This window comes from Hevea brasiliensis, chromosome 7 (genome assembly GCF_030052815.1).
Source record: "Hevea brasiliensis isolate MT/VB/25A 57/8 chromosome 7, ASM3005281v1, whole genome shotgun sequence".
Classification (NCBI taxonomy): Eukaryota; Viridiplantae; Streptophyta; class Magnoliopsida; order Malpighiales; family Euphorbiaceae; genus Hevea; species Hevea brasiliensis.
Window position 1 is genome coordinate 99,591,505 of NC_079499.1, and position 23,652 is coordinate 99,615,156.

The 23,652-nt window shown below is 35.4% G+C and overlaps 1 protein-coding gene across 2 annotated transcripts; it reads left to right on the top strand.

Moving 5' to 3' along the window:
• On the top strand, nucleotides 1–23,545 carry LOC110664769 (kinesin-like protein KIN-14B). 2 transcript variants are annotated; one of them, XM_021824618.2, is made up of 23 exons: nucleotides 1–438; nucleotides 2,475–2,598; nucleotides 2,932–3,018; nucleotides 3,219–3,389; nucleotides 4,157–4,263; nucleotides 4,660–4,791; nucleotides 4,956–5,134; nucleotides 5,790–5,951; nucleotides 6,283–6,374; nucleotides 9,549–9,700; nucleotides 12,555–12,728; nucleotides 13,202–13,348; nucleotides 13,745–13,933; nucleotides 14,252–14,323; nucleotides 15,025–15,080; nucleotides 15,202–15,421; nucleotides 16,039–16,230; nucleotides 16,345–16,536; nucleotides 16,910–17,260; nucleotides 19,968–20,066; nucleotides 21,645–21,785; nucleotides 21,868–22,026; nucleotides 22,846–23,545. In XM_021824618.2, the coding sequence occupies exons 1-23, from the start codon at nucleotides 226–228 to the stop codon at nucleotides 23,299–23,301; spliced, it is 3,867 nt and encodes a 1,288-aa protein (XP_021680310.2). In that variant the 5' UTR covers nucleotides 1–225; the 3' UTR covers nucleotides 23,302–23,545. The 2 variants fall into 2 exon arrangements, with proteins under 2 accessions (XP_021680310.2, XP_058006271.1); XM_058150288.1 differs by having other exon boundaries at nucleotides 2–438; nucleotides 15,199–15,421.
• Nucleotides 23,546–23,652: the final 107 nt, after the last annotated feature.

The window sequence follows — 23,652 nt, forward strand, 5'->3', positions numbered from 1 at the left end:
GCGCAGAGAGTGTCCCCATTTTTGAAAACGCCACCGTTTCATTCCTAGGAGTCCAGTCTCCACCATTAAAGGGCCACATCCAGTAATGCAGAAAAGGAAAGAGAAAAAGAGCTTCAATTGGACGATGATCTCCGGACAGTTTAGACATTAAGGTTTTATTTATTTATTTTTCCTTCTTTTTTTGGTTGGTTTTTTGGAGAGAATCTAGAAGAAAGCTAGGGTTTAATGGCGGAGCATAGGAACAGATGGAACTGGGAGGTGAGTGGATTTGAGCCTAGGAAGTCATCGGCTTCGGTAGAGCCGGAGGAACATAGAGTGGCTGCGCCGCTTGTGCGAAGGTACTCGATCTCGGCGGCTTCGGTTTTGTCGGGAGAGAATTCGGACTTTTCGAAGCAGGCTTTAGCTTCTAAACTCCAGCGTTTGAAGGATAAAGTTAAGGTAATTTGGTTTTAATTTGTTTTAATGTGAATGCATTTGAATTTTTTGAGCTGATTAGTGGTTAGTTGAGTAATTAGCTGTTTAACGATGGTTTATAGTGGCAATGTGGAAAATTTTGTTGAAAATTTGAGTTACAATGTACTGATGTAGAATTGGAGGCACTAAGTTGTTATCTCACTGTACCCTACCAATAATGAATTAACTACATTAACATTTCTACTAACACTAACATTAAAACGGTCTCTTTTCCTAATCTATAAATGCATGCAACATACTAATTTGTGAGCCTTGCTTATTCTATTGCTAGAATTACCAGCAAAAAACAAAAATGGAATTGTTTTAGGTCGCAAATTTTTAAGGCAAGTTCTGCTGTCTATATGAATGGGTACATGCTTGATGCTTATAGGTGAAATAGAGGGCAAAGAAACAAATGTGATGAAAGTATCCTTTTTCCTCTTTGCTTTTAATCTATCTGTACATCTCTAGTCAGTTCCAATGCAGGATGTTCTATAAATGAATTTGTTTTTGGCTTCCAAAACCAAGAACCTTTTCCCACTCTCCAAGCCTCCTCTCTAAGGGATTTGGCACATCAAACATAGAGAAGTGGAGTGAGAGTGGGGAGGACTGCTGCCACTTCACATCATGAATAGTCTGATACTCTACTTGTTCAAAAGGCCTATATAGTTTAACAGCCTTTTATCTTCCCTTCAAAAAAAAAAAAAAATTATGTTCTGATCTTTTGTAAAAGGGGTGGGCTTTTGTCCTTGCTTTTCTAAGCTAAAGATAAAAGAACAAATAAAATAAATAGCAATAAAGCTGTGGAGTTTGGATGATGCATGTTGCATGTCAACTCGTGGAAAATGGTCCAGAAGTTGAAATTGACTTCTGATATAAGATTTTAACTCCTAGGGAATTTCGGCTATAAGATGCTGCCTGCAGATTCAGACTCTGGATGTTGGAAGTTCTTAATCTACTACTATTTAGGTGAATCATGTGATGGTTGTTTAATGTATTTGATTTGTATTAACATTTTTTGGATGGATAAGAAAAATGTGGGGTTCACACATAAATTGTAGTCATGGAGGGGTATTCTTATGGTGTGAAAAAGAGAGAAGTTACTGATTAATCCCTCTCACTGTTCTTGGCATTATAAGCAGAACATAGGAGAGCTTTTGAGAGGGAGGAAAACCTCTCTTTGCTCTTATATATGGTACAATTCTTGGGTAAATTATAAATCAAGATAATATATTTTGTTTCCCTAATGGAAATGGTTACAACCCCGACCAATTGCCTATAGAAATTGTTGCAGTGACCAAAAATGTTCTTTTGATTATTAAGTATATTTAGTTATTCAAATATGACCTCCTATACATTGATATATGCATATCAGTGATCGTACGCAATGGTGACCCAGTAATACTCGACAAAAATCAGCAGTGGTTGGTGAACTGTCTGTGCTTTGCTATGTGTTTTCTTGTTAGTTTTTTATTTCCTCCTTTGATGAGGTTGTAGAAGTGTGGGAAATCTTAAAGATGGCTTTGATTTTCTTTTAACTTTGAAAGCATTATTTGTTGCCATGCTCACTTTTCTTGTGAGCATTGATCACTGGAAAATGTAAATTGTAGATGGGATTTCCTATGAAACAAATGAAGCCTAACACCAAGGCATAACATTGTCATAATGGTTTAAGGGCATTTTAGGACTTTCATAAAATTTTGACATTGCCAGCTGTCTACTATTATAAATGAGGACTTTTGTTGTGATTGGCTTGAAATCTTTGAGAGGATTGCAATTTTAGTAAAATTTTGTGTTGTAATTATGGGTAGACCTTGGGACTAGAAAATAATTTACCCTACATTGTTCATTGTTGTTATAGGAGATACTTCTTTGTTGATGTTCATGCTGCTTTAGATTGTGTATTATTTGTGCCTGGTATATGACTTACATGCTTTTGTATATGGGTTTGTCCTACTTTGTGCCCTTCCTTTCTTTATATATTGTTAATAAAGAAAATTATATTCACTTGATCTGAACAGGTTGCAAAAGAAGATTACTTGGAGTTGAGGCAAGAAGCAAGTGATCTGCAGGATTATTCCAATGCAAAACTTGATCGAGTAACACGTTATTTAGGTGTTCTTGCTGAAAAAACTCGCAAGCTAGGTAAGGAATTGAGTTATAGTGGTATGGCCTATATTTAGGTGTCCCCCTCTGGACAGACTGGATAATGTTAGTTTTCTGTTTGAGAATTTGATTTAATGCATTATACTTACGGTGAATACTTTTGATCACACAGAGAGTTGATATTGCATGCTGAACAAAACTTTGTTGTGGGTGTTATTATCTTTGAAAATAGTAAATTTATGAAAATTATTCAAGTCTTTAAAGTTTTATGTGCTTCACACTGTCACACCTTCTTTGCTTCTTTTTTCCTAAGATTTTGTTGTTGCTGGGTTCTGTTGATGGATTTGAACTTTATCTAAATATAAATGCCAGATCAAGTTGCCCTTGAAACTGAGGCTAGAATATCTCCATTGATCAATGAGAAGAAAAGGCTGTTTAATGACTTATTGACAGCCAAAGGTACTATTCTTCTGTCACTTTACCCTTTCTGAACGTTTACACAGGTGCAAATGCATTCTCTCTTTCTCATGCATAAACATCCACATGCACTCAGCATTATTTCTTTTCTACTTTTGTCATTTTTGTTCTATCATGTGCTTCGTTGTGCTTAAACAAATTTTTGTCGTAGTTATTTGGTCAAACTATAATTTCAATTTCAGGAAGCATAATGGTTTTCTGTCGTGCAAGACCATTATTCGAAGATGAAGGTCCTTCCATTGTTGAATTTCCTGATGATTGCACTATCCGTGTCAATACCTGTGATGATAGCATTGCCAACCCCAAAAAGGATTTTGAATTTGACAGAATATTTGGACCTCATGTTGGACAAGGTTTGCTTAGAAATTCTTTGCTTAATCTATGTAAAACTTTTATTTATTTATTTCTTATTACTACAATTCAACTCATCTCAACTAAACTAAGCCTTTATCCCAAAAATTTGGGGTTGGCTATATGGATTCTTTTTTTCCACTCTAAACGATTTTGGGTTAAATTCTCGGAAATGTGTAATGCTTCTAGATCATGTTGTACTACTTTCCTCCAAGTCAGTTTAGGCTTTCTATCCTCTAACCTAATATGCTCAACTTGTCTAACTGGAGCCTTCGTATGTCTACGCTTCACTTGACCAAACCACCTCAATCTCCCTTCTCTCAACTTATCCTCAGTTAGCACCACTCCTACTTTTTCTTTAATACTCTCGTTACGGATTCTATCTAGTCTAGTATGGCCACTCATCCACCTTAACATTCTCATCTCCGCAACTCTTATCTTAGACACATACGACTCATTCATTGTCCAACACTCACTACCATATAATATGGCCGGTCGTATGGGTGTACAGTAAAATTTTCCTTTCAACTTATTGGAAATCTTGCGATCACATAAAACTCTCGTGTCACGTCTCCACTTCAACCATCTGGCTTTAATCCTATGATTAACATCCTCCTCACATCCCCCATCTACTTGAAGGACTGAGCTGAGATATTCAAAGTAATTACTTTGGGAACACTGTGGTGCTTAACCTCCTTTTCTTTACTTGTGCCATGGCAGTGTGTTAGCTTCTTGCTTAAATATCTTGGCTTTGATGCTTGTTATGCAGCTGAACTGTTTAGTGATGTTCAACCATTTGTGCAATCGGCATTGGATGGATACAATGTTTCAATATTTGCTTATGGACAAACTCGCTCTGGAAAGACACACACTATGGTTGTTCTCTCTCTCTTTCTCCTCCCCCCCCCTCAAAAAAAAAAAAAAAAAAAAAACATATGGACACATTTTTGGCTGCAAACTCTTTTGCTGTTGCATGTAATATAAAGATAAGCTTGGAAAAAGTAGAATGGGTAGTGATTAAGCTAGAATGATGTGTGACAGAATGTTCTAATCTGATTTCTCTTTGCATGCTAAATTTTCTCTGCATTTTTTATTCTAAAATGAGCTTACTGATTTCTCACCTAGATAACATATTCATATTGATTCCTTTTGGTTTTGTGGCCTTACCATTGGTATGGCAATTTTATGCCTTTTTTTTGTATGTGCTTGGCTTATTATTGGACTCCAGTATAAATTGTCTGTTGATTTTTTGACATGATTTCACTTTCTCAGGAAGGATCCAGCCATGATCGTGGTCTATATGCTCGTTGTTTTGAGGAGTTGTTTGATTTAGCTAACTCTGATTCAACTTATACTTCTCAATTCAATTTCTCTGTTACTGTTTTTCAGCTGTACAATGAACAGGTTATATGTTGATCTCATACTGTCATCAGACTTCTTTTATCCAATTTATAGTTGAGTTCTCCAGTATTTTATTTTGAATTAGGGTGTGAATAAAGTAGAAAACTATAATGTGAATGTAACACATCTTTAAATGCTCTAATGTAGACCTTTTCATGTTCTTATAGATTAGTGATTTACTGTCAGAATCAGAAAGCAGTCTGCAAAAGATCTGCATGGGATCAGCAGAATCTTTTATAGAGCTTGTGCAAGAAAAAGTTGATAACCCTTTAGACTTTTCTAGAGTCTTGAAAGCTGCATTTCAGAGCCGGGGAAATGACACATCAAAGTTCAATGTTTCTCATTTGTATGGCCTAAATTTTGTACTTGCAAAGACTCTCTCTCATTCTCATATGATAATCTGTTATTAGGGTACTGATTGTGCTTTTAACTAATTGCTATTATGATTGACAATACTGTTTTTCTTCTTAAAATTAAACTTGGATTCTTATTGAGTTCATTTTTATATATTGATTCTCAGTAATTGTCATCTAAGTAGAACGGACAACGACACGAAATTGTAAATTTTAACTCCTCCAATTAGCAGTGTCAGAATTAAAAGAAACTAAATCATAATTGGTAACTCTGACAAGACAGCTGATGGTCCCATGTGGGCCTAAATATATCCTAAATTATAATTTTTGAAATTGTTTGTTATTTAAGATTTTTTTAATAATTATTTTTAGTAGCCTATTGTGTTCAAACACCATCTGTTCTCTATTTGGTTGTTAAAAATGAATGAAAGCATCAAAGCTGTAACCTTAAATTATGTTCATTCATCTCCAGGAAAAGGGGACTAATTACCGGCCTATTTATACTATTAAGACACTATTTTCTGCAACAAATTTAGATTTCTATTTCTTTTTGTGATATATTGATGTATGTTCCATGCATGTTGTGGTTTTGACCTCAAATGCTGATCTCTATTTAATTTAAGTAAATTTCTTGTCTTTCCTTGTCAGGATCATAACAATACACATATATTATCACAATTTGATAAGTGGAGAGAACTTGTACAGCAAGCTTTCTCTTGTTGATCTGGCTGGAAGTGATGGTTTAATTACAGAAGACGATAGTGGGGAGCGTGTGACAGATTTGCTGCATGTGATGAAATCACTTTCAGCGTATGTTTTATTAGCACTTTTTGTTCATTAAGTACTTTCTTGGTTCCACACTCAGGAGTTATTGAATTTATGATTCCTGTTATCTTTTTTTTTCCCCTAGAAATAGAATTGGATATCATCCTATAATTTAAGCTCCAACTTGTTATATATAACTTCATTGTTGTGAAGTTTGAGACAATTGGTGGGCATGATGTGTTATTTCCTATGCATTTATCTTTCAAATCATAGTGGCAATAATTTCAGCATATAGGATTCAATGTTTTCTGATATAATCATGGGATTATGGTTGTTCCATTCTGTGGTCTTACTAAAATTCACATTTTGTGTGTAGGTTGGGAGATGTTTTGTCTTCTTTGACTTCAAGGAAGGATGTTATTCCTTATGAAAATTCAATGCTCACAACATTACTTGCAGACTCCCTAGGTATGACTCTTTCATATATGAATGAAGTTTTTGTGGACTTTGTCAGCCAGAATTGTAAGAATACAAAAATGATTTTTCTGGAGAATGTAATGAATAGTAGCTTCCTAATTGTACCTTCTTCATGTTACATTTGATTCTTTGTTATGTTAGAATGTTGTGTGCATGTGCTATGTGAATGCTTTGATTGTCCTGTGTAAATGTTCATATGACAGTGCCTGTAATTATGCTTGTAATTGTGTAGATTGTGAGTACCATCAATACTATAACTACCTGATGCCTGGAGGAAAGAATCAAACTCTTTTTTTTTTTTTTTTCCAATTTTCTCTATATTTCTTCTCTTTTCTTCTTCTTTACGTGGTATTAGAGCCATGAGGTCTAATTCCTGACTTAGCCTCTTTCTTTTTGGGTCTTGCAAATAGAGTACAGACCACTGCTCTGCCTAAGGCACCACTTTTTGACCACTAGACAATTGTATTGATGGCATAGGTAGACAATCCAAATCCAAGTGGCCTACACAATGTTAATTTCCCCACAAAATAGAGCCTAGAATCGGAGATTGATTGGGTTTAGGTTTGACCCGAATCACCTTTCCAACCTAAATCTCGGTGTTTCAAATCCTTTCAAAAACTCACCTCATGCTGACAATCCTAATCCTAGTGCCCAAACTCCATTCGGACGTCGCATTTGCAATATTTGACCTGGTCGGGTCAAAATCCAACTTCTATTTTTCCAATTTTTACTTCATCCAAATGTAAAATCTGTTCTTGGACAGAGGGAGCGCTTGACAGATCCTGAAAGATATTAGAGATTTGTTGGAAAACTAAATTATCTAACGATCACTCGCCCATATATTTCTTTTGTTGTTAGTATGGTAAGTCAATTTCTTCAAGCTCCATGCGATATTCACTGAGGTGTAGTAATTCACATTCTCAAGTATATCAAAGGAGCCCCAAGACAAGGACTGTTATTTGAAGACAAGAATCACTTATAGGTTTTTGGATATTTAGATGCAGATTGGGTTGGTTCTCCTTTAGATGATCTATCTCAAGATATTGTCTTGTTTGGTGGGAAATTTAATATCTTGGAAAAGTAAGAAGCAAGACGTGGTTGTTAGGCCAAGTGTAGAAGCATAATATCAAGCTATGGCTTTAGCAATATGTGAACATGTTGGTTAAAACAATTTCTTCAAGAATTAAAATGTGGGGACTTTAAACAGATGAATTTGATTTGTGATAATCAAGCAATATTGCCTATCGCTTCTAATCCAGTTTTTTATGAAAGGACAAAGCATATAGAGGTGATTTCTCATTTAATTAGGCAAAATATTGAGTGAGGATGTGTTGCTACTAGTTTCATCAATTTAAACAACCAGTTAGCATTTAGTAGACATCCTCACTAAATCCCTTAGAGGTCCTCGGATTGATTACACTTGTAAAAAGTTGAATGTATGTGATATGTATTTTCCAACTTGAGGTGAGCGTTAGAATGCTGTATGAATGCTTTGACTGTGCTGTGTAAATGTGCATATGATAGTGCTTGTAGTTATGCCTATAACTGTTTATTTGTACCACCAACAATACAAGTATTTAGTGGGTTGAGGAAAGAATCAAGCTCTTTCTTTCTCCCAATCTTCTCTCTGTTTCTTTTCTTCCTTATTCTTTTACAAGTTATTTTTTTTTCAAGCATATAGTTGCTAGTTAGTTGATGATAATCCTAATCAATGTAATGGGTACAATTGGTCAAGGGATTGTATGTTTGATTAAAACATACTTTGGTGCAGGATTCCAAATATCATATCGACTGATAGATAATAGGTTTTTTACCCTACCAATATGATTTTTTTTTTCAATAAATCCCTGATGATTTAGAAACCACTTAAAAATGCCAGTTTATTGGCTGTTTCACCTACAAAAGCTAAAATTTTTCTGTTGGTCATGATGGCCAGAGAAAGGGGGTAGCCTGGATAGAGGGAGGCGTTGTCATATGGATTTTCATTTTCTTACATTTTGAAACTTAAAAAGGAGAAGAAGAAAAAGGAGTAAAGGGGCGGTGCTATTGTTGGAGATACAACATTATATTTCTTCTCTTTTGTGTTCTTAATTTATTTTTTGAGGCTTAATGTCTAAATAAGGCTTTTACTTTGTTTGAGTATAGTAACTCATTAATATAAAAATATAATTTTTCGTCAATATTATACTAAACATTTTCTTTGACTATTTTTTTTATATAAATTATTAGATATAGTATACAAGGTTATTTTGATATTTTGTTGAATTCTTCATCTAATGTTGATTTGAGTCATTTTTCAAATTTGTAAAAAGATTCATGATAGCTGCATCCGATTTGGTCTGGTTTAGTGACTCTTTTTCCAATTTTGAGATAGTTTCTATTGATAAAATGGATTGAGTCTAACTACTCCCCAAAAGGAACCTTGTGGGAGGAGGATTGTGCAAGTTATTTATAAAGCATTTTTGCTCGATACCTAGTTGATGTGGGACTTAAAACACCCCTGTGTGCCTAGGATTGATTATCTGGATTGTAAGGTTTGCAGTACTGGACATCTGTGAGTGGCCCAATATTGAGACCGGGGTTGGCTGTGATATAATGATAAAAATCCTAACTCCATCCCAGAAGGCATCTTGTGGGAGGAGAATTGCCCAAGTCATATATAAAGCATTTTTGCTCAATATCTAGTCGATGTGGGACTTAATAGTTTCCAATTTTGTTTTATGTAAAGCCTTGCTTTGGAGGCTCTATACTTGTTTTTTGTTTAGAGTAGTTTGAGCTTGAGGTCTTTGATGGAAATAGTTATGATCAAGAGATATATGCTTAATTACAACAAGTTTGTCCGATATCCAACGAGGACATCACATTATGCTGGCGTGTATCATCTGTGCTCTAGGCAGCTAATATGAATTGTCTGCAATACTAACCTGTATATTACATGATACCATACTGGTTCCTACTTCTCTTTTGTGTTTTATCCAGTGATTAGTCTTGAGTATTGTTGTCATTGATCTGTCAGAAGACAATGGTCATAATGGTTTTTTTTCAATAATGAAAAAATTTTACGGTGTGTAATTCTTCTTCTTCTTCTTCTTTAACTCATATTAATTTTCTTTGCTAATTGAGATTCGTCAATAATTATTGCTTAAAATATTTTTATTTCTGCAGGTGGAAGCTCAAAGACTTTGATGATACTCAATGTGTGTCCAAATGCTGCAAATTTGTCTGAGACATTATCGTCCCTCAATTTCTGTGCTAGAGCTCGGAATGCTACGCTAAGCCTTGGAAATCGTGATACAATTAAGAAATGGAGAGATGTGGTAAGTTCTTCCTGTTACTTTACTCAACGGTAATCCTTATGATTTGCTTACCAACTTTTCCTTTCTGTTACATGTTTTGCTTTCAATAGCCTGTGCCTTCTGCTGCAGTGCAAGTCTTGGGTAAAAAATTCATGGGTATTGAAGAGGGCTCCATGTATTTTATACAACTCAACTCAACTCAACTCAACTCAACTAAGCCTTTATCCCAAAAATTTGGGGTCGACTATATGGATTCGCTTTCTCCACTCTAAACGATTTTGGGTTAAATCCTCAGAAATATGTAATACTTCTAGGTCATGTTGTACTACTCTCCTCCAAGTCAATTTAAGTCTACCCCTTTTTTTTTTTTTTCTATCCTCTAACCTAATGTGCTCTACTTGGCTAACTGGAGCCTCCGTATGTCTACGTTTCACATGACCAAACCACCTTAATCTTCCTTCTCTCAACTTATCTTCAATTGGCACCACTCCTACCTTTTCTTAAATACTCTCATTACGGACTTTATCTAGTCTAGTATGGCCACTCATCCACCTTAACATTCTCATCTCTGCAACTCTTATCTTAGATGCATACGACTCTTTCAGTGCCCAACACTCACTACCATATAACATAGCTGGTTGTATGGCTGTATGGTAAAATTTTCCTTTCAACTTATTGAGAATCTTACGATCACATAAAACTCCCGTGGCACGTCTCCACTTCAATCATCCGGCTTTAATCCTATGACTAACATCCTCCTCACATCCCCCATCTACTTGAAGGACTGAGCCTAGATATTTAAAGTGATTACTTTGGGATAGTACAACTCCTTTCAAACTAACTCCTTCCCTATCATCCGTTTGGCCTTCACTGAACTTGCAATGCATGTATTCTGTCTTCGTTCTACTTAACTTAAAACCCTTTGACTCTAGAGTACTTCTCCAAAGCTCTAGCTTTCTATTGACTCCTTCTCGTGTCTCATCCATGTATTTTATAATGAGAATAAATCTTGAATTACTAGCATACTTGGGACTACATTGATTGTCAAGGTCCTCATATAAATAAAAAAAAAGGCAGCTTTATTTTTCCTTTTTTCATCCAGTTTTTACCCCCTGGGGGTGAGGGGGAGAAAAAGAATGAAAGAGAAGCTAGGGACAAAAATTTGAGCTTTGAGTGATTTCGTTTTCTTTATCTCTTTTGATGGGAAAAAGAATTTATTGAGAAAGAAAGGAAGAAGATTATAATGTGGAGGATAAGGTATTCTCCTGTAGAAGCATGCAAAGACACATACAAAAACACTAAAGACTAGGCTAAAAAATTGATGCCCTTAAATCAAGTTGAATAACACTTAATGATGCCCTCTTGAAAAGCTCCTCAAGCATAAGCTCATACACTTTGATTTTTGAAAATGTGCATACTCCTTCCCATCCAAAAAGCACAACTTAGGCATCTTTCCTATCGCCAAATCTTCCCTATTTTAAACCAACAGAACTATCGAAGTCTCCAAAGATATAGACATTCTCAATGCTCCACAAAGGCACAAACTTGCTAAAGATGATTCCAAATTGCACAAGCCATATCATAATCTGAGCATGTGAGAACAAGGCTTGCTATGCATACAACAAATAACACACTAATATGGAGAGGAAGCCTAACTAGTTATTCTTTTCTGCATTTCATCATTAATGTGCACCTTTTGGGGATCTATGAAGCAAACTAAAGCCTTTAACTTGAGCTTCACTTATAATTTTATTGGCCAAGTGAAAAGAATCGTCATTGTTGGGATTATAAATCCCACATCGGGAAAGTATAAATATAAAATGGTAAATATAAATTGTTAGATTGCAACATTGACTTGGCCAGTCATTTTGATGTGTAAAGTAATCTAATTACTTATATAAGCCGAATTAAAATGAATTAAATTGCAATTTGACCAATAGTCTTTCCAAATTTAACATGTTATCAGAGCATCTGGTTTGGGTTGTGAGTTTCAATCGCCCGTGAGACAGTATAATTGGACCCATATTGGGTTAAAAATATAAACTAATTATTAAGTGAGAACCATGTGGTTGCACTTGAGGGGGGAGTGTTGGGATTATAAATCCCACATCGGAAAAGTATAAACATAAAAGGGTAAATATAAGTGGTTAGATTGCAATATTGATTTGGTTAGTTATTTTGATGTGTAAAGCAATATAATTACTTATATAAGTCTGAATTAAAATGAATTAAATTGTAATTTGGCCAACACTTTCTCCGAATTTAATAGGGATAAATAAAATGGTAATAGGACTTGCTAGAAAATTTCCAAAAGCATCCAAAGATCAAGTCCTTCTATCAATCCTAGAAACAAAAAAGAAAAAAGAAAAAAGAAAAAAAAAACACGCACACAGAGTAAGCACACTGGATATAACTTTGTCATTTACCTGCTATTAATTATCCTATATTGTTGTCATGGGCAAAAATTTGAAAATCAAAGCATCATGCAAAGCCAAAAGTTTATGAAGATGAAGAAAGAGATGAGAAAAATATTCTTGACCACAACACAACAAGCATCTTCTCATAAATGAATACAATCAATTGTGTATTTAATGTGAGGAAAGAAAATAATAACAACCAAGATATGATTGTCGATGGGCTCTCATGGGTAACAGCAACGCTTCCTCTGTTGCATACCCATTCTCTAATTTGGGTTCTTTTATTTTATTAGTTTTTTAAAGTATTTTTTTTTTAATTACTTTTTGGTTGGAGATATACATGTTGAGTCCACATGACACTTCTGCATGCCATAATTTGAGAGTTTATATTTTAGTACTTCATAGATGTAGCATTATTGTGAAACATACCAATTCTGTAGTTTGTGATGGTTCTGTAGGCAAATGATGCACGGAAGGAGTTATATGAGAAGGAAAAGGAAATCCAGGATCTGAAACAAGAGGTTTTGGGACTAAAGCAAGCACTTCAAGAAGCAAATGATCAGTGCGTTCTACTATACAATGAAGTTCAGAAGGCGTGGAAAGTTTCATTCACGTTGCAATCAGATTTAAAGGTTTTGTAACTTGATGATTTTGGTATAATTTCCAATTCTATAATGAGTATATGCTACGTTGCTATTGGACATTTTGGCGTTGATTTTCATTTTCCAAAATATTATTTGAATTGTCAGTTGTTAGGTTACTATTTTTGTATTTCTGTCTTTGCTCTAAAATTTGAATCTATTAGGTGGAGCTTAGAAATCTTCTCTTTTGTAGAATTATGTTATACTTTCCTGAATGATGGCATGTATCTGTTGTGCACTGAAGCTCTCTCTCTCTCTTCTCTTTTGTGTATGTGTTTTGGGTGCTTTTTTTTTTTTTTTTTTTTTTTTGTGTTTAAGGGGCCGGGGTTGTTGTGGGGTTTGTCATTTTTTCAGTTCCATGCTCCCTTTGCCACTCTCAAATTCCATGTCTTATGATTAGTCGAGTTGCCACATTAGGTAAGCATGTCACTGAGCTTTTTCATTTCTTTTTTTGATTGATGCAGTCTGAGAATATCATGCTTTTGGACAAGCATAAGATAGAAAAAGAACAAAACGCTCAGCTCAGAAATCAGGTAGCTCAACTGTTACAGATGGAACAGGAGCAGAAATTGCAGATGCAGCAACGGGATTCCACAATTGAGACATTGCAGGTTAGTGTTATATCAGTTTTTTTTTATATTTACAGGTGTATGTTGCTAGAGTTTGCATGTTTCATGATGAAAGTTTTTCTGCACATACTTGGAATAATTGCTTAAGTTATTGTGTCATGCTACTTACATACGAATCTAAGGTTATTAATATGTGAGGTTTACATGTTTTTGCCCTTGTTTGAAGAGCATGGCCTTTTTAGCTTGTTTTTCATGTAAATGTTTATAGTTGTCTGTTGAGTTTTATAGGAGGATTCCTTGTGCTACAGGTGCACTCACAATAGAGCTCTGTTAAGCATATGAATGAAAATAGAAATGTATAATTATTGTTCTATTCTTCTAGTCAAATTTTGTTCTACATTGTTGCACCGTGATATAAACCTTCACTTTCTGTTGTAGGCTAAAATTAAAAGCATGGAGTCGCAACTCAACAAAGCACTTCATTCTACTGAAGCTAGTTCAAAGTATGGCTCAGAGGCTGGGCCTGGAGTTTCATCAATTCCCAAAGCAACTGCGGATGGCATGGATTCTTCATCAGTAACCAAGAAACTTGAAGAAGAACTGAAGAAACGTGATGCACTTATTGAGGTTTGCTACACTTTTCAAACCTACATGTAGGGTTATGATGATTAATCGAAACATATTGGAAAACTGCAAATCGTTACACAAACATTGACCTGAATGATAGGGGAAGTTCTAGGCAATGCATATTTGTAAGCATGTTTTTGCTTCCCTCTATGAATGTTATGCATGAAGGGGAGGATGGAAAATACTGAGGGACTTGTGTCATAAAACAAAGATATGGTATTTCGGTCATCCAGAACCCAATTTTCTCAATCCTATCTTCGTGTACTTGCTTCCTTGATATAACTTGCTTCTTACTGGACCATTACCATGTTTGTGCAGAGATTGCATGAAGAAAATGAGAAATTGTTTGATAGATTAACAGAGAAAGCATCTTTAGCTGGATCTCCTCAGGTATTTTCTTCCCTACATGATATCAATAAAAATGTTTTTACAGCATTGTTGTTGGTACACCTATATCTGATTCTGTATATGTCATATGTATGTACATAATTGTGTTTTCCCAACTCAATAATCTGCCTAGCTGTAACATTCTCATGTGTTCTGTTGTTGAATCCATCATTTTCCTGGATTTCTAAAGTTTATTTGTAGTGAATCACTTTAGTTGGGAAGGTTTTGGGTTTAAAGTTCTTTTACTTCACTTGTCAACGTCGTGAAATATAAATATATGGGCAGGTTTAAAGAACTTAACAATAAAAGTGTGCTATATGGCACCAATCATTTATCATCCATGTAAACTCGATATTTTGCTGATCCTAATGAGCTCAAATGAAATTTGTGCAGACAAGATGATAATTTCTCTTTTCTGCTTCTAGAATAAATTGTTTTCAAAATTTTTATGTTTATCATGCTTGTAGGCAGATAGATGTGTGCAAATAAATTTTAGGGTCAGGTTGTCAAAAGTAGGTACAATGCTCTGCTGATGGGAGCCTTTGTTTGTTCAATTTTGTGCTTTCTAACCTCTATTGCATGGATTATCTTCATCTTTTGGGGCCACCGTGGCTGGTGGAGTAGTATCAGTTTACTTTTGGCGAGGTTCTTCTAATGCCCCTCTAGTGGTTGTTTATTTCTAATGTTGTTATGTTTTTTCTCAGGTGTCAAGTCCATTATCCAAAGGAACAACAAATTCTCAGTCTCGGGACATGGGAAGGTGCTTTTTTTTTTATTTTTATTTTACCCAAGTTACAATAATTATGATTGTTTTATGTTTTTTGTTTTCTTCATATCTTTGTAGCTATATGTTGAATTCCTTTGTGTTTATTTTACAGCAGGAATGATAATAACAATAAGGGGCGTTCAATGGATGTTGTTCCTTCAGAACTGGTAGCAGATAAAAGTGATGGCACAGTTGCTTTGGTTAAATCAGGTTCTGATAAAGTTAAATCCACTCCGGCAGGAGAATATCTTACGGCTGCTCTAAATGACTTTGATCCTGAACAATATGACAGCCTTGCAGCCATTTCAGATGGAGCAAACAAGCTTTTGATGCTGGTATGCAGTTTTTGTTGTTATATTTCACTCCGATTTATATGCTGTTTTGCAAAGGTTTGTAGAGGTGATATAAATATCATCATTTTAAACTAAGGTCTAAGGGGGTCCTTCCAATGTTTTACTAAGTTATGGACAAGTACAGAGAAATTTAGGTTTATAGTGGTGTTGCTATCACCAAAAAATGTACATGTTCAATTTTCCTTATCTTTGTTAATCTTTTATTTTGAAAGCAACTGTTGGAGATTTCAAAGTTAGGAATCTTATGATTTATTGCTTCCTTCCCCCCTTTCCCTATGTTCTCTTTGTCTGGTGAGTTATATTGATTCTTTATGTCTATTCTGCTACGCTACAACCGGTTGCTCAGGGTAATTGATGCTTTATGTCTGTCCAATTACTCTGGGTTGACAATGATGTAGCATGAAAATTTTAAAATGCGCTTTCCATTAAATCTTTTTGTTGCTCTGGCCGAAACAAATTTCTATTCAATGCAATTTTTTTTTTTTTATCTTGATAAAGTAGCAACTTTATGCTCATTCCAACTCCAACACCCCCCCCCCCCCTCCCCCCATCTTTTCTTTCTCTCTCTCCCTTTCTGATGGTAACTGTTAATATTGCAGGTTCTGGCAGCAGTCATTAAAGCAGGTGCTTCTAGAGAGCATGAAATACTTGCTGAAATTAGAGCTGCTGTATTCTCTTTTATCCGTAAAATGGAACCCAAAAGGGTTATGGATACCATGCTTGTTTCCCGGGTCAGAATTTTGTATATACGATCCTTACTTGCTAGGTCCCCAGAATTGCAGTCCATCAAGGTTAAAAAAAATTGGATGCTGGCCTTTTGTTAAATTCTATTTGTTCAGCATATATGCTGTCATATTTATCTTCATAATCATTATGGAAGGGCATTTTCCTGCTTCACTTTGTAGGTTTCTCCTGTTGAGTGCTTTTTAGAAAAGGCCAATACTGGACGAAGTAGAAGTTCCAGCCGAGGTAACAGTCCTGGAAGATCCCCTGTGCGTTATGCGGATGAACAGATCCAGGGGTTTAAAGTGAATATAAAGCCAGAAAAGAAGTCTAAGTTATCATCAGTTGTTTTGAGAATGCGAGGAATTGATCAGGTAGCTATTGTCATATTAACTATTTGCTATTTTCTGTTGTTCCAAGAACTCTCTAGATAGCTCCTGCCACCTCTGATGGACAGTTAAAATGTATTAGCACAGTGTACATAAGCTAAATGTACACGACAGCTCAACCAAACAGAATAAAGACATAAGGTTCAATTTTTGTTTTTGAATGGGTAGTGGGTGTTTAGTTTAGACATGTTCACTTTTCCTGTCTCAAGATGTCATGAAAATTTTGTTTTGGGAGCCACTCGATGATTCTCACGATCTTGTATATTCTCATCTCATATAATGCGGAGGAAATGATTTTTTATGAGAAATTTCTTCATGGTGAAAATAGACTCTGAGAATCATATTATCATGTTTACAGGATACATGGAGGCAACAGGTTACTGGTGGAAAACTAAGGGAAATTCAAGAGGAGGCAAAAAGTTTTGCAATAGGAAATAGGGCTCTTGCTGCTCTTTTTGTTCATACTCCAGCTGGTGAGCTGCAGCGGCAAATTAGATCCTGGCTAGCAGAAAGTTTTGAATTTCTTTCTGTTACAGGAGATGATGCATCAGGGGGGAGCACTGGCCAGTTAGAACTTCTTTCAACTGCAATTATGGATGGCTGGATGGCTGGACTGGGTGCTGCACTGCCCCCTAACACAGATGCCCTTGGGCAACTTCTGTCTGAATATGCAAAGCGGGTCTATAGTTCCCAATTGCAACACTTAAAGGTATGCCTCTTTGTTTGTGGAAACCTATTATTAGGTAGCCATGTGCATATGATATGAACATTTTATGTTAGGCTCTTTGTGGACTGTGTGAGAACTGAACCACGTAATAACCTTCTCTCAGTTGTCAGTTTTCACTCACATCTGAGTACATTTGGATAGCAGTTCCTTCCCTTTTGCATAGATTTTTTTCTTATTTGATAACCTTACTTTGAGGAATCATTTCTGTTTAATGTTCCACCTGTGCAATTCTGGTCACTTTTTGTTTTGTCAACCAAATACCTTTTTATCTTTATTGCATCATCCCTCTAAAGAGGCTTTTGGTGAAAAGCATTGGAAATTCTGATTAAAGTGCGGGAGTGCGTGCCACTAGATAAACTTCGCAAAGTACTGTTTTTATATCCTTCATATCATAAGGGGATAAATTTCAACAACTATCTCTAAACTTGTACAGTTGTAACACTACAGTCTTTTAACTTTAAAATATAATTTAAAACCTCCTAAACTTTCAAATTTCGCACAATAAAATCCCTTTGATTTTTAATTACTGATTTTTCAGTTAGAAACTAATGTGAATAGCTCCTGCACGGAACTTAGTTAATATTTCTCTCTCCTCTTTTATGCAAAGTGTAAAATTATTCTCTTTACGCATGAAAAATTATTCTGTCTATAGAGAGAAAAATGATTCAATTTACACATGGCTTGAGAGAGAAAAGAGAAATACTGACTAAGCTCCATGCTGGAACTGTCCAGGTCAGCGTCTAACTGAAAAACTGGTAATTAGAGATTAGAAGGATTTTACTTTGCAAAGTTTGAAAGTTGATGGGATTTTATGTTACATTTTTAAGTTGAGAGACTGTAATGTTACAATTAGATAAAAAGTTATCAAAATTTATCCTATTAGAAGGAAATAATTGTTACATATATAGGAGAAAGAAGAGAAATAGTAATAAGCAATAGAAGAGTCAGGGAGGAAGTGTTTTGGAGGGAAATGTTGTTAGTTTGGAAGTAAGTAGTTTAGAATAACAGAATTAGTTAATAGCAGATGCACTAGTCTTGTATAAAAGGAGAATCCTTATTTGTATTCATTCATGCTATTCCAAGAATCAATAAACAAGAATACTCTTCTTTCATCTCTGAAAATTCTCTTTCTCTTCTCATCCAATCTATTTCTCTTCTCATCTACTCTATCTTCTCTTTTCTCTTCTACTTCTATTTCTTTTCTCATCCAATCTGTTCTTCTTTAGTTATCTTGAGTTTCGAAGGTGTTCTAGACTGATATGTAACAATAACTTAGTTTCTTCCAAGAGGAATTTATTGATGCTGGAAAAGGGTTGTGTTCCTTCTATTGGGAATTATGCACAGAGCATTGTTTGGGTCTGACTGCTCCAAGGGATGATGGAGTTTCGCCCTTTATGCTCTCCCTGAAGATAGAGATAACTGAATTCCAGAAACCCATCTGTAACAAGAATATTGGAGAGGAATTTATTGGTGCCAGAGGAGTCATGCAATTCCATCTTAAGTCTACTGTGATAGGAGCTTGGTTTTGGTTAGAGCAATGGTTTTGCTCTGGTGGATTGAGTTTCTCCTATCATCCTGTTATTGAAGATGGAGATGCGTTGGAATATGTCATACTTCTGATAAAACTCTGGTGTGAAGTCGGTGAATAGAACTGTGATCCAAAAAATGGTTGAGGTGGAAAAAAGATTCATTTTGGGGTAGAGAACAGTGTGGAGCTCCTCTTTTGTTTATTATCTTGGTTTGTAATTCTCTTGTGCTTTTAATCTACAAGAATGTTGCACTGATAAGTGTATAAATCTCCTATAACTGCTGTAACCCCTTATACCCTTGAAATTGTTACAGCCAACCTTCTTCTTCTCCTCTCTCTCTCTCTTTCTCTGTCTCTCTCTCTCTCTCTCTCCCCAAATGCTACACAATCAAACTTTGAAAACAGAACTGGTGGAATCCTGGTACTCTACTCCCCTTTAGCACATAGAGTCCACTGAGTTTCAATGTTTACATTGCCATTATGATGTTATCATGTTGATTCCTCCTGATTACTGCTAACTCCTAAGACGATGTAGTTTTAGAATAAACCTAAATGATTGGGGAATCCAAAATTGCTGTTTTCTTTTCGCACAAGGTGTATTCAAGGTTTTGCTTACAGTTGTTTCTTCTTCCTTATCATTTTCATTTTCAGAATCCTTACTCCTTATATCCAGAAAGTATTAGTTCATTCATCTACTGAGAATTTCCATCATTGTCTGGCCTCTGTGTGGTAAGAATCCCTCAATGAAAGTTTTGGTTTCAGAGTTTAGACAGTGGCTGTGTGGTTGTGCTATACTCTCTCTCTCTCTCTGTAATTTTTCCTCAGTTCATATGAAGTTAGGCATACCAAGCTGACTATTCCAATCACTGAATATTTTCTTCAGTGCATCACTTTATGGTGTTAGTGCGAGTTTTTATTGTTTCAATATCATCATACCATGGTGCCTTTTTCTTTAACTGGCAGCAGTTTTTTATTTTGCTAAAATATTATCTGTTGTACATACTGAGTGATATATTTATGGTTTAACTTCAGAAAGAATGGCATATGAAAATCTCTTATTTTTTCTTTATTTTTCGGACATGTTTTAGTTTTGCATTTGTGAAATGTGTTTATGCCTGTAGGCATTATTAGGTATTTTCTAATGTTTCAGTTTTTTATCAGGACATCGCTGGCACCTTATCAACTGAGGAAGCAGAAGATGCTACACAAGTGGGCAAACTTCGTTCAGCTCTTGAGTCTGTTGATCACAAAAGAAGAAAGGTAGAAATCTTCATCTAACCAGCAGGCTTTAGCCGTGTACATTAATGTCTTACAGTTACCTTTCTTCATTAAACTTTAAACAATTACTAGACTGTGTTCCATGATCCATTCCCAAAGTTAAACACCTTAAGGGGCATCTTTTTTGTTTTTTGTTGATTAATTCAACTGCTGATATAGTTTTGGATGTTTCTGTATGTATTTCTGGAGTAACTAGAAATTCTGTACTTGAAACAAAATGAAACATGAATTCAATTGCCAAAACATTGAAAACTTCAGTAGAGAAAATTAGAAAACACTCATTTTTCTGACGGACATTTAACTTGGGCTAACTCGCTATAAATTTCTAATAGAACGTTCACTTCTCTAGGCTATTTGAAATGTGAAGAGAATAACCCAGGTTATGAGCTGGGGGGACGAGGAAACGGATGAAGATGATTCTATTGAAATCTTAGTAGAAGGGGGAAGGGTAATGAAGGAGGTGTTGGAGAAGAAAGGGGTATAGCTCTGGGAAGTGCTGGAAATAGTTGGGTGTTCTATCTTTGATGATGACTGGTTGGTTATTGATGAGAATGAGAGGTTCACGTGTTGGAATAGTTTCATGCGTGTACATGTCTTCTCTTTCTTCACCCTTTTGTAAAATTTCTTTCTGGTGCATGATAAGGTTAGATTAGAAGCAGCTGTGATCCCAACTATTTTTACTCCTTTAAGGCTAATGAAAAAATGATTGTGCTTTAGTTTGAACATCTTGAAAGGCTGATACTCGTTAGTCATGGAACATTTTGGTGATGCTGTTTTGGTTTCTCTCTATATTAACAAGGGACAAATGTAAGATTAGAAAAATACCAATGAGGCAAAGAGTTGGTAACAAGGTAGCTTTACTTTGTATTTCTTAAAATTACTAGGCTGTATTTGGTGGGTGGATACTTCTGCATGGTGCTTAAAATATCTGGTTTTAAAACCAATTGCTAGAAGCTGATTTATGAAAAAGGGTCTAATTGATGACTATAAATTATGAAACCAATGAATAGAGTGATGGCAATTTGAAATTGAAGGTTTCATTATGAAGACTGAATTCTCATCTGTCTTGGGAGACTATTTTCCCAAAACTTTTTCGTGTTGTATTATTATTATTTTTTAAGCTTTACAATTTTATTTTTAGACATTTGTATTAACATTTAAATTTTGGTTTCTTTTTAAGAAATAATGTTGGCATTTGGGATCAAAATCTCTCCGTGTGGATTATGGATGCACTTTAGATACTCCATTGTATTCCTTACTCTGCATGTTTAATTCAAAAATTTTCTCTCAACTGTCTGTTTTTGGAATCCCTGGGCATTACTATATATTACTTGAGGTGATAATAAATTCATTGAAGGTTACTAAGCCTGCTATAGCCCATGGATGTGTAGGCAATAAATTCTTTCTTTTTCCATTTGTTTCTTACAGAAAGAATACTTTGCATTAAGTATATTTTCTGCTATAATAATGTTTTTTTGGCTTATTTTGTCCTTCAATATTATATCCTTAGCTCAAAAGATTTTCATGTTGGCTCATTTTGTTTTATTTCTTTGTTGTTAGATTTTGCAGCAAATGAGAAGTGATGTAGCCTTGCTAACATTGGAGGATGGTGGGTCACCTATTCATAATCCTTCTACTGCTGCTGAGGATGCACGATTAGCATCTCTCATTTCTCTTGATGGCATATTGAAGCAAGTCAAGGTTTTCCTCTGTTAAACTATTCTGTCTGTTTATATGATCGTTGGGTTGAAGACAGACGATGATATAATTACTGTTTGAACAGGATATAGTGAGACAATCCTCTGTAAATACCTTGAGTAAAACTAAAAAGAAAGCAATGCTTAGTTCTTTAGATGAACTTGCAGAAAGGATGCCTTCCCTTCTTGAAATTGATCATCCATGTGCACAGAGGCAAATTGTAGATGCTCGTCGTGTGGTTGAGGTACAAATATATACATTATGGTTATTCTTTTACAGCTGCAAGTTTTTCTTAAATACATGTTTCCTTTTAGTTGGGCCTGAGATAGGAGGAATGTGGGAATTTTGTTGTTGGTGGGCTTGGTTATGATTGGGGTAACATTAAATTGAGAAACTTAAGTGGTTCAATCAATTGATGGGGATGCGTGAGAAAATGTGTCAGGACACGTGCAGTTTGATGTAAATTGTGACTCCATTTCATTGTTAGATCAAATCAACCTTTCATTTCAAAATTCAAATCAAACTCTATTGAGCAACTTAATTGTAATTTTCCTTACAAAATTGCACCTGTGTCAAGTAAATTGTGAAACACAAAGAATACGATGAAAGTGAACTGAGTTCTATTTTTCAGAACCCTGTCTTTATATTATTAAATTTGTCTGAAGTAACAGCAATAGCTGGAAAAATATAATATTAAATTAAAAGCAAACTCATGCTTGCGTAGTGGAATAGGCTTGCCTTATGCTGCAAAGGTAAGGTAAGGTAAGGTTGCAAAAATGAAGAAACTAATTCATTTACTTCAACAGAACAAACTGGTCTTGTATTGTCAAAATCTCATGTCTTGGTTGTTATCTTTGATTTAATGCTTGATTTTCCAAGTTCAAGCAAAAAAGATTTCAGGTTCAAGATACTAAAATGTACTTTCAAATTTAAGTTCGAGTCTCTCTCTCTCTCTCTCTCTCTCTCTCTCTCTTTGTCTCTCTCTCTCTCTCTCGAAAATGAAGAATTGCAAGTCAATTATCTTCCCTTGCCTAATTTTTCAGTCTCTTGTATGTTGCTGCAGTCGATTCCTGAAGAAGATGACCAGCTTCATGAATTGGTACATTATAGAAAATCTCCTGCAGATTTGGGGTCTAGTACTGAAACTGATGTGGCACAGTGGAATGTTTTGCAATTCAACACAGGCTCCACAACACCGTTTATCATCAAGTGTGGAGCAAACTCAAATTCTGAATTGGTCATCAAAGCCGATGCCCATGTTCAGGAACCTAAAGGTGGTGAAATTGTAAGAGTTGTTCCAAGACCGTCTGTGTTGGAAAATAAGAGCTTGGAGGAAATGAAACAGGTATTCTTCCAACTTCCTGAGGCTCTAAGCTTGCTAGCCTTAGCAAGGACTGAAGATGGTACCCGAGCTCGGTATTCTAGACTGTATAGAACTTTGGCCATGAAAGTTCCGTCATTGAGAGACCTAGTCGGTGAGCTTGAGAAGGGGGGAGTACTAAAAGATGTGAGATCATGAATGCATAGTGTATTGAGAGGTCATTGTATGCGTTCTAGTTCTACTGTGGTTTATTGTGCTTGGCTGTATTAATGATTTTGTTTCTTTTTTGGTGGGAAGGGGGTGGGAGAAAGAAGGGTTGTGTGTTGAAAGCAATTGGTTTGTAGTTAATTATGGGAGAAGGAAATCTTTGTATTCGATACTTTGTAGTGCATAAACAGTATATTGTATCACACGTATGCTCTGAAATTGTTGTTGATAGCAATTTTGTGTTATTTAATTTATTGCCGCCTTTGGTAATGCATCAAAGAAACATTCAACTGTTTAATCAATTTTCTTTTTTCTTTTGGCATGGATTTTAGGTTCTCTAGT